This window comes from Silurus aristotelis (assembly GCF_946808225.1).
Source record: "Silurus aristotelis genome assembly, chromosome: 26".
Classification (NCBI taxonomy): Eukaryota; Metazoa; Chordata; class Actinopteri; order Siluriformes; family Siluridae; genus Silurus; species Silurus aristotelis.
In genome coordinates, this window is record NC_139599.1 from 7,437,405 (window position 1) to 7,449,791 (window position 12,387).

At 39.0% G+C, this 12,387-nt stretch overlaps 1 protein-coding gene across 6 annotated transcripts in view; it reads right to left on the bottom strand.

Annotated features, from left to right (window-relative positions):
• camkk1a (calcium/calmodulin-dependent protein kinase kinase 1, alpha a) overlaps window positions 1-12,387 on the bottom strand; it is a 117,660-nt gene that overhangs the window by 58,946 nt on the left and 46,327 nt on the right. For 3 of the 6 annotated variants that reach the window (XM_083531918.1, XM_083531915.1, XM_083531919.1), the window contains one exon: window positions 545-957. In XM_083531918.1, the coding sequence (XP_083388044.1) occupies window positions 545-868 (324 nt within the window). In that variant the 5' untranslated portion in view covers window positions 869-957. Of the gene's footprint in view, window positions 1-544; window positions 963-8,395; window positions 8,487-12,387 lie in introns of those variants that run through there. The other 3 variants (XM_083531916.1, XM_083531920.1, XM_083531917.1) reach the window with 2 other exon arrangements.

Genomic DNA, 12,387 nt, shown 5'->3' on the forward strand with positions numbered 1-12,387 from the left:
TTTCATATCTTGATTGGGAAAGTGAGCAAATTGTAGAAAAAATGGTCTTTAAAACAAACAGAAATATGGAGAATTACACAGAAACAACAGTAACAAAGAAGCAAACCAAACCTATGACCACAGTGCAGACAGAGAGAGAGATAAAGTGACAGACAGACTGCAAGAGAGACAGATAAAACAACAGACAGACCAACAGAGAAAATAGCAAGCAAAAAGAAAAAACGCAAGACAGCTGAAGAGAGTGACAGGAGAGACAGACAAACAGATAGAGACACAGAGAGCAAGAGATGAAGACAGTGAGAGATGGTGATGCAATAGGGTGCTATAGAAAGAGTTTTTGTTCAAAAATAGAAAAATCTGTACATGATTTTGTGTAAAAAAAATTTTTAAATCTAATTATCTGTTTAATATAAATAAATTAGAGCAATGCAATATGAATATATTCTTATTCTCACATAATTAACTGTGGGACATTTCAGTCGAATCTTCATACCTCTTCATGCTAAATGATTAAATGGACCCAGTCTCGGTAGTGGAAACTCACCTGTGAGTCTGAAATGGACACCCGCTTGGACTCGATGGTTGGCCTTCGTGCAGCGCGTGGTGAAATGTGAGAGATGCGCTCGGATGCGCCTCCTGCCGACAGGTACGTCCCTCTCTCCTGAAGTGACATCTTCCTGCCGGAGAGGTGTGGCCGTTGGGGTGGAGCCCTCTTGTGCCCTGCCCCATTTCTCAGCCCGTTGGTGGAGGGGTCTGTTAGTGTGATGGCGGACATCTTGGCTGAAAGTGGGGTTGGGGACATAGAGGATTCGGAGGAATCGGGGTCCAGCTCTGGCCCTGCGTAGCCAGGGTCGCTGCTCATCGCCATGGAGACAGGGCTATGGGAGGGGCTCAGAGGCAGCGAGGAAAGAGTTTGTGGAAGGGGTTTTATCAAATGCCCGCCCTCCAGTTCGGCACCTATACTGAAAAAGTGATACAAGTATGCGTAAGTGATAATCCACCTGTTATTTCGGCACAAGAACAAGAATAATAACTTCAAATAATTAAAAAGGAAATGCCTCAATGTTGGAAAATATATTTTACAGTCAGGGGAGGAAAAAATAAACCTGAATAAATAGAACAGAAGCAGTGTTGAATGGTGACAGAAGTAGACTTAGATGCTAGAACATAACTTTATATCTTTGACATCACAGTAAAATAATAAATTATATGTCTAATTAGTCCTATACATATTATAGTCATAAAGGCACATTATTTTGTCATAATAATTTGAATAATTGCATGCAGTTATGTCGAACATCTCACTACTACGACGAGGAAGAGTGAGAAGAGGGTGAGTAGAGAGAGAGAAAACATAATCAAGATTTTTTTTTACAGTCTGGCAGCAACAGTGTGAGAAAAAAAAATCACTGTAGCATGTAATGAACTAACAAAAATGCTTTTAAAAAAATTGCACTTTTGCACACAGACTGACACGGCTATTTCACTACCTTTTATTTAGAATACATTCATCACGTATGTACCTATCATTCAGTCACCTTTCAGTCTGCACAATCATGTTATATTACATTTGCATAATGGAACAATGGTGTCATTTCTACACAACATTGTACTGTAATCATATCTAGTGACAGTTTGCTTCATTTATATGAAATTGCCAGAACCTTCACACAGCTTGCATGGGACCTTCACAGTTGGACAGAGGTGTACATTAGAATGAATTATCACTTACAGCCGGGCTAGTATACTGTAGCTACCGAATAAAACAAAAGACTGGCCATAAATAGTCAAATAAACAGGCAAAGGAGAGAATGAGACAAATAAAACTAAGAAATGTGTATTTCACAGGGCTTTCAAGACTCGTTTTACAGCTTCAGTTTGTTCATTGTATGTTTAGTGTTTGTTAATATGTTATGAAATCTGATATTGTGATTTGTGGTGACAGAAGGGTGCAGGTTGAGAAGAGCCTGGAGAGTTGGAGGTACAAATGCAAAGTAATAGAGTGAAAATCGTTCCATCACTGTTTATTACAGACGCCACAAAAATTTTTTTTACAAAAAAATTAAGATGGCTTTGCATTTTTTGGGGGAAAAAAAAAAATGTAATACATAAATAAACAAAAGTAAAAAATATATATATATATTTTTAGTGATAATAAAACAAACTATTCAATATGGGGTCCTTTTTTTTTTTTACCATGTTTTCACACCACGTGAACATTAAACTGGTTTGTAAAAGAAATCTGAAGGAATTGTACTGTGACCTGCTGTAGTCGTTTACCATTTAGTGTGCATTAGTTCATTTTTGTGCAAAGGCAAGCCCTAAACAGCAAATAACTGCACTCAAAGTAACACTCCAGCACAATCTAACCTACTGTTTTTGTATTGCAGTGTACAATACAATGTAGTGCATGTAAATACCACAAACAGGAATTTTCAAATGTTTTCCTTTCTTTAAGAGAAAATGCATTAAAATTAAGTTTCTGAAAAGACTCTTCAATAAATAATTTGCATACAATAGGCATATTTTTGACAAACATTTTTAACTTCTGTCCTTTTTAAAATAACATCTAAGTCTGTATTTTTCATCCATTCAAAAAATCATTTTCTACTATATCGTCAGTTTGAAATGCTTTGTATTTTGAATATTTTTCTTCCCCCACTACACAGGGAACAATGATGAAATTCTTGTTGGTAATCGCAAACACTGTAGGGAGTTTAGCTTTAAAAAGCCCTGAGGTATTCCCTTTAAATGTATTTTTCTCTCAGTCAACACTTTGCAGTCTGCCTCCTTCCTTCCTTCTTTCCACCTCTTCCACTCTGGTGATATCAAAGAGAGAAATCCTAACCCAGTGCTCTTATGAAGATGACATTCCTTGTGCTCAGGAAACAGGCGTAGGTTTGTTGTGTAACTGCTCAGACTCCTGTCACTGAGAATCCTGCCACAGCCAGGCTGAAGCACTTATCCACACTGCTGAGTAATTGGAAAAAAAGTGCCTGAAAGAACCTCTCCTTTTGGGCTGAGATAATTAAGATTAAGTGCTATAGACGAGATGGGGTGCATTTGCCACTCTGTGTGTGTGTGTGTGTGTGTGTGTGTGTGTGTGTGTGTGTGTGTCTCCTCGTCTCAGACACACTGCTGCAATGTTACTGTTTCAGATCTATGTATTCCATCAACCAAAAACACAACACATTTTCTCTGTTGCGGCAGGATGTTACTCATTTCCTGCATTTTTCACTTATTGTTTTATGGATTTCCCGTTAAGAACAGGTGTAGCGTAATAGCTCTCGATGTAATAGACTGCTAAGTAGCTAACTGACTAAACATAGCAAAGATTTTATATCAGTTTAAGCCAGATTCAATTCAACTAAAATTGAGGCATTTTAAATTTAAAATATTAAGTTTTGATTTGTAACTATAGATGAACACATGATTTGGGACTTGCTTCTTGCTTCTCTACCGTCCAAAACACCTAAAGAGCTAGTCAACTCTGTCATTCAAAAACAGCTAGGAAGCTAGTCAACTGCTAGTTTGTTAGCCTATATTTCTCACACTCGCTTCACAAGTCACATTGATTTTAATATCTCATTGATCATTTTTAAGAGCTTTAGTATTATTTATTAACATTATGCTCACTAAGTAGTTATGGGTAGCATGTCATCCTGAAATCTGAACTCAACTCAAATACTCAGTAAAATCGAATATTTAGACAGCTAAGAAAAAGAGAAAGTGAGTCCTCTGGAAAACAAATCTGACAAACACTAATCTATATAACAAATCTAGGGGTCCACCTTGTCATATCTATTTTAAGCACAAATTTAATCAGACTTAAACTGTTTCCAATATTATTAAAAAAATATATATATTTTATTTAACACAACACACCTTTTCACAGCAATCTAAAACAAATCCACAGAGTAAGACAAATAAAACTCAAGTAGGTAAGTGAGATGACACACTGCAGTGGCTGAGCTGCATTATTGTAAACCTACACTCACAAATACAGCGACTAATACAGGTGCAAAAAAGCGCATGGAGGCCGTTTATTTTCGATCAGAGCTAGCAATAACCGCTAGTGACCGCTAGTGACTCGACATGGTCATGTAAAACACATCGTTGTTTTATTCAATAATGATCAAATACCCATGAGAGTGAAAACAGTACAGTGCACATGGTCCAACTCCTTTAAGTTGCATCACCTGCTAAGGAAAGTATTCGGAATGCCTTCTGGATAACTTAGTAGTACGGTGACTACCAAATAGCAACAATGTGTACATGTTGCATAAGAGCGCAATGGCTGCCTGTAGGAGACGCTCTTATTATTTGCATTTTATATATTATTGCGGGTGTCACAAAATGTCTAAATGATTGACAGGTCATTGGATCTTGATAAAAAATTTGCATGCAAAGACTTAGCATTAGCAAACCTTTTCTGTAAATTTGATGTGCATTTTCACCCACAAAAACATTTACACACAAAACTACTACAATACTGATAAATAAGATATTCGAAAATGATAAATCGGACCTTACTGAAGACAAACCGTGATGCTGATGCGATCCCTCAAGCCTTTAAGGGCTCATCGAAACAAACTTCATTTAAATAAAGTGTAGAAGTGGCCCAACATTTATAGTATTGTGACTACGGCAAAATGATCAATTAGCTCGGCTCGGTCCGTCTCCACTTAGCTTCCACGAAAAGCAAAACCAATTGTCTTATTGTGAAGATCTCCTTTGTTTGTAATTATGGATGATATTTAAATCAAAGCTGCAGAATCAAAGCAGGGCTGGACAGCTGGACAAGCCATTGTTCACCAGATAAAAAAAAAATCAATAGAGCTCTTTAAACCAATACAGAGACAGAAAGAGACAGAAAGAGAGAGAGTGTGAGAGAGAGCGAGAGTGAGAGAGAGATGGGTGATTATGTAAAATCATCATCCCACCTTCAAACCTCTTCAGAGGCTTCTCATTGAGGATTACTGTTCAACCACGCATGCTAAACATCTATGTGCAAAAGAGTATACAAGGTAACTGAAATGGAATGACGCAAATGCAACGAAAAAAGAAGTAAAGCTCACACACCGTCTATCATCGCTGACCAGATTTCCTCCTGGCCGCCTACAGATAGAAAAAAAAAAGCAGATGGCCTAAATGACTAAGCAGAGAAGGAGCTTTGAAACACACAATGTTCAAACTTCTCAACACAAATGGCAGGGGAGACGCTCTTAATTAGGCGGATTTGGAGCACGCCAAGTATTTCCTCTCCAATATCTCTCTTTTTTATTTACTTTCAAGGTTATCTAAGACAGCCTGAGCATTAAGAGAGCCTTTTCTGTTTAACAGATCCTCGAGCGCTTCATATTTCGAAACGAGTATGCGGAGGGTCTTCGAGTTGCACGGGAGGTCCCCGGAGTTCATTCGGCGTTGTTCTGCCATCTGAGCGATTGCTCTTTCATTTCACTTTTACATCAAGGGTCAGTTCTGAACCGGAGAAAGGTTCAGCGAGTAATTACTGTTTTATACAAAACCCAACAGGCTTTCCATAAAACATGTTCACACACAGCCAAATAGCCATCTTCAAATAGTGTCTGGATGTCGGGAAAATCTGAGGAAGAATAACATTTCCTTTTCAAATACATTTCTCAATGGCTCCTTCCTAAAGAGTATAATACTAATGTCAAAATGTTATTCCAGCTTTAGCAGCTTTGATATGACACATTAAGGAGACTAAATTTGAAATCGTAACAAATTCTCAGTGTAAACCACAAATCTGGAAATCTGGCTTTTTCTATATTTTTCTGTAGGTTTGCACTTGCGTATAAGCCAATATCTTCCATTGTACAGACATGAACTCATCATCTTTTTTTGCTTCTTCCATTAGGGGTCGCCACAGCAGATAATTCGTCTCCATACCCCCTGTCCTCTACATCTGTCTCTTTCACACCAACCACCTGCATGTCCTCCCTCACCACATCCATAAACCTCCTCCTTGGTCTTCCTCTTTTCCTCCTTCCTGGCGGCTCCATCCTCAGCATTCTCCTACCGATATATCCCATGTCCCTTCCCTCCTATGTCCAAACCATCTCAAATGGGCCGCTCTCATTTTGGGGACATGTTTTACTTTTAAATTCACATTTATGGCATTTGGTGGATACCTTTATCCAGAGCGACAATAATTCTCATTTATACTACTTGGCAAGTAAGGGTAATAGGGGCCTTGCTAAAAATCCCAGCTGGGCCACCCTTCTGATCCACAGTCCGAAGCCACAAACACTGTGCCGTGACCTTCACAGTTTTACAAAACAAACTGTATGTAATATGTAGATCCATTACATAAACAAAAGTATTGACCTGACTTTTCCAGCCATGTGTAAATCTTTGCCAAACTTTTACCCCAAAGATGGAGGCCAACTGTATAGGGTGGCTTTGGATATGACAGCATCCAAAAAAATATATAAATATCCTTTCACTTGAACTATAAGACTCAAACCTGTACACAAAGCCAGCTGCATGAAGTTAAGGTTTACATGGCTGGGAGTGGAGGATCTTGAGTGGCCTGCTATAGAACTCTAACCTTAACCCTACTGAAAACCTTTGGGATGAATTGGAACCCTGACTGCACCCCAGGCCTCCTTACCTCACCTACATCAGTACCTGCCTTTATTAATGTCCTTATGGATGAATCAGCACAAATCTCCACAACCACACTCCAAAATCAAGTAGAACAGCTTTATTATAACAGCAAATGGTTACTAAATGGGGAATGTGATGTTCAAAACGCAGATAAAAAAATCTTGTATGTTTAAAGGACATTATTTTCCTAAAAATACACAATGACTAAGAAAACTAATATGTTATTTTAATATGTAGCTAGGGGGAAAAATGAGTCAAATCAAAAATCCAAAGCCTTCATTTAGCATGGGTTGTACACAATACACAATCAATGAATAATTTGTCCTCTTCTGCTGAGATAACCCAATGTTGAAAAGTATCTGCTCAGTGATCACAGATAGGATTAATTGTGCAGTCACACAGACCCACACAAAACCAGGAAACCTGGAGTGGTCATGATGACACTCTCTAAAACAAACCCTCGCTTTCTGAAGCAAGAATCATCAGTATTTCCGTTTGATCATGAAAACATCCGTTTTGTCCCCCTCGCTTCTGTGTTCTCAAAGACAAAATAGAAAGCTGCTCACTGTGCAGAGGCCCTGGGAAAATATTTCGCCTTTTACATTTATTCATGCACAGGTTGTAGAACATGAATGCCTTCGACGAGCGATCGGTAGGAGAGGATGCTGTGACCCTCCGATCCGCGACAGGTGGTCTTCCCGTCGCCCCTGACAACCAGCCGAGCCGGCATCGGTGTATGTGCTGAAACTGCAAGATGTACTTTTCACCCTGACACCGGTGGATTTCGACCCATTAGATTGAAGAGAAACAGCAATTAAAAACTAATGAAGGCCAGAAATGATTACAGAGCAGACACTTTCCGATGATCCTCTTATCGCTCCTCTTAACGCTGCTCCACTGACCAGCTCATAACCTGCTTTGATAGCTGGCAAAAAAAATTTTAATAGTTGCAAATCAATGGATAAAAGAAGAACCATAAATACACACTTATCACAGTGCCAAAAGAAATGATACTGCTGTATAAGATGAGTGCAGATTGGTAGTCCGTGTAATCTTAAAAAAGATGGACCTGCTCATAACAAATGCTCAAAGATAATCTATTATACATACTTACTTTCCTGGTTTGTATCTTCGGTACAAATGAATAACAATATCAACTGGTAATGTTGCTTGGATCTTTACTTGTTTCATGAAAAACAAGTAAGAAGAAGAATACAAAGAGGTTTTTCTCAGTATTTCTTTCCTCATCTAACAAAGCAATCTGCCAAAGCTAACAATATTAAATATTAAATAAGTTCTGAAACTAGTTATCAAAAGCCCTCCCCATAACCCTGACTGGTACAAAGTGGAAACACTAGAAACACCCTTTAAAAATGATAAAAGAACATCTCTTGACAGAAAACTTCACATATAGTCAAAGCTGCTGTTAACGAGAAGTATTTCTACTGTCTGATCAATCAGAATGGAGAATGCCACAGTTGAATAATGGAATATAAATAATATCTGGTAATGTTAAACACTATATTACTTCGTTTCAAGAGCTGACCAGCAATTGTTCTTTAAAATCAAAATTGTACTGTCCATTTCCAATGACATTAGTAGATTACAAAGAATTAAGCAGTGTCAGGTGGCAGATACTGTCACGGATAGACCAGGCGTCAGAAACAGGAAGTAAAGCGGAATGTTTTTATGTTATCTTATTATATAAACTTTCACACACAGGAGAGCTTGAGAAGTCACTGGAGCAAATGGTACACTTAACTGAGTGCTTCCAGTGAAGCATAGCTAGGAGCATGAAAGCATGGGGAACCAGAGCAGTAAGAAGTCCGGGTGATCTATGGTCGTAACTGGTAGATTAGACCGAGACTGAAGGAGAATAGGGACGTTATAAAGGGGAGAGGTAAATAGGGAACAGGTGTAGGTGATTAGTGGGAGCAGAACAGGTGTAGGTGAATAGTAGGAGGGAGAGGCTGAGTGAGAGTGTGAGCATTGGAGGAAGGCATGACTGGTGGCTCCCTGACAGATACGGACACATAAGCAGGTCAGCAAGGGCTTTATTTAACAAACTTTAAGGGGTATTTAAAAAATGTGAGAGTTAAAAGTACAGTCAAAAACAAACCACGTGAACTAAACCAGTGCGTTGCAATAATGACTACAAGCGATGATTGAAGACTTACCTCTTCCTGAAACACTTAAATTAGCACTTTCCAAGTTTGCTTTGTAGAATGCAAGAGTTACATTTATATTAAGTTTGTAATCTTGCGTACCAGTGTAGATTTATTCAATGCTAGAGACTTGAAGCACTTTTGTACGTCGCTCTGGATAGGGGTGTCTGCTAAATGCAGCAAATGTAAATGTAAACGGAAATGCAATGAATGCTGGGTTGCGTTCTTGATATTGTAGTCTCCATTGTTAATGTAACAATCAGAAGGGTCAATCAAACACTGAGCTCCATTAGCTGACCAATAATTGCCCATTAATGCCAGTAAAGTTATAATAATTGCTCATTAAGCTGACATGAATTATTAAATAAAGTACTGATGAGAAATGGGGATGAAGCTAGGGCAAGAGTGATCCATTACTGCCAATTAAAATCCCACAACTGTTGTCTAATTGGACATTAATTAATTAGTTAAGGAAGCTTAATGGCATTAATGGATTACAAAGAGCTCAGATAGAAGCATTGGGACAGAAGGCTGATTTGCAGTAAATGCTTTTTTACATAATAAGTACAATGATAAAATGTGATACAGCATTTTGTGAAGAATTTTACAGCAAATGAATTCACCAGTGGGGGGGTAATTTGCTATAAATTTTAAAACTACAAACAAAACAGTGGTCAGTTAAACCCTGCAAATAAAACTGCAATCAAAACATTATATCTACCATCTCTGAGTCTTCATTTTCTTTTATTTAATTAATGGACAGGACTGTTTCCACATGAACAGCCTAAAGATCCATGAGGTTACAGTGGAGGGTCAAACTCAAACGCCATAAAAAAAGATTTGGACTGCAAATAATTTAAACAGTCTGCTGTAACGGCTTGAGACTACGATTGACATAAACATCTTAGATTTCAAGTGTCTATCAGTGAACAGCTGATAGCAGCCTCAATAATGATTGAACTATAATTGGAATGGACATTCGGTGTCACCTAAATTATGAAGGCTTCCTCTTGGATCCTCTCAAGGTTTTTTCCTTGTGCTATCTCTGGGAATTTTTCCTTGCCCTGTTGCCACTGCCTTGCTTATTATGAATAAACTTATAGACATCGATCTACATACAAAATATTGGTTACAAATAATTCATAACTTTTTGTAAATATAAAAATATACTTTTACTTCTATTATTAATTTTTTTACAGATGCAAATATATAAACAGTGCATCTTGATACAAATGGCAACTTGTATCTGATGCACACTTTTTAAATTGATGCTGCACATCCAACTATTATGCCTATGCATCCATCTGAATCGGTGTATGAACTCTAGCTGCAATACACCTGCCACCACACCAGAGGGAGCTGTCCCATGAATTTTTAACAATTACAGACCGAGGGACACTTCTGGTATTAGCCTTTATAAACAATGCTAACGCTAGTAAGCATGCAAAGTTTTGCAGTTTCCTTGTTTACCGAGCCGCTCTTGTTATTTGTTTTCCTCTGTGTTACAACAATTGGCACGTTTCTACGACTACAGCTTTTGTTTATATGTACTTTTGGCTTTGTTTGCTCGCTGCTTAATGTCTACCTGTTACATAAGCCAGAGGCCTATGGCGAGGGCACTGCAAAATGCGCTCTCGTGGCAACACTGCTGACTGGAAAGGCATAAGATTGGGCTTCGGCTGCTTAGGATAACAACAACCAGGTACAGGGCTCATACAAGCGCTTCATTTCAGGATATTTTGGGACAGCTGTTACAACTACACCACGGGTCAAGTTCAGTTTCTGAGTATGCAGTAAAATTCCGGACCTTAGCCCCCCAGAGTGACTGGGATGATGTGGCACTATGTGCATTGTTCAGAGAGGGATTTGACCCAAATTTGCAGACAGAATTGGCTTGCAAGGTCCAGAACCTCTCTTTATCACAGTGCGGCCAACCAAGCCAATGCAACCCTCGCCCGAACCAGGTCAAGCCCGCCCCCTCACCCGCACCCTAAATCATAGCAATGATTCCGAAACAATGCAGCTGGGGAAGATCTCAAGATTCCCACTATACAATGTGTCATGACGGGATTTACCGTGGTGTATAATCGCCCTATTGGGTACAGCTACATCACCCACCAGACTGCTCCAATAACCCTTCAAGTGGAATTGTTCCACATGGAAAAAGTCATCTTATGAATCGTCAATATGTCATCTCTTTACCGACTAACCACATCATTTTAGGATTCCCATGGCTGCAAATCCACAACCCAGTGATTTCTTGGCAACACAAGGAGCTAAGTCAATGGGCTCCAAACTGCCCAGAAAGGTTTATGCACAAACAACTTAATCCATTCTGTCCCCAAGGAATACCGTGACCTGGAGGAGGTTATTAATAAGAAATGCACCACAGTACTATCCACACAACGACCATGGAACTGAACCATAGAACTGTTTCCCAATGCGACTCCACACAGGTGTCGGGTGTACCCCATCTCAACACTGGAAACCAAGGCTATGGGGGAATATGTAGAAGAGGCACTTGCAGGCGGGTTTATCTGACCCTCCAATTCCCAAGCAGCAGCTGGAATCTTCTTTGTGGAGAAGAAAGACTAGGGACTAAGTGCCTATATTAGATTACAGGGGACTTAACACTATCACAGTATGCTACCCCTATCCACTCCCATTGGTACCAGCCACCCTTGAACAGCTCAGAGAGGCACAGTATTTCACAAAATTGGACCTTCAAAATGCCTACAATCTGATCCGTATTAAAGAAAGGGATGAATGAAAAACACCCTTCCACACCAACAGTGGACACTGTGAGTACAAGGTGATGCCCATGGCCTCAGTAATGCTCCAGCTGTCTTCCAGGCTTTTATGAATGAAATATTTAGAAAGGTTGAACTCTTTCTTTATCGTGTACATAGGCGGTATGTGATCTATCCTAGTTTGCATATGATTTATATACCATTAGCCTAAAACTATGTAAGGAAGAATTCTAGCACACTTTTTTTTAAATACATAAAACAAACAGGAAAAATAAGTGCTTGTTTAAGTGTTTCAGAAAGAGTTAGGTCTTCACCCGTCGCTGACTATACTTGACCACAGATTGCTCCTTCAGTGAGTACTCACTGGCTTATAAGACCCGTTTTTGGATTTGCAAAGCAAACGTTTATTCAGGATTATTGGTGTTGGCTATAAAAACAATATCTATATACTCCCAGCAACGATCTGAATTATTTGTCTTTTATTTTAAAAACAGCTGTTGAGCTACAAAGTGCACGTCACACCCTTCCTGAAAAACGGGTACTAAAAAGTTCTACACTCTGATATATAGAACCCTACTGAACACATTTGGGAAAAATTGGACCACTGACTGCACCCCAGGCCTCCTCACATTACATCAGTACCTGACTTTACTAAAATCCTTGTGGCTGAATAAGCACAAATCTCCACAAGCACACTCTGTAGCACAATCTAGTAAAACATCTTTCCAGAAAAGTAAAGGTTATAATAACAGCAAATGGGTTCTAAATGTGAAATGTGATGTTAAAAAAATCACACACATATACACAGTATATGCAGCATATGCAGAGCTCTATTCTTA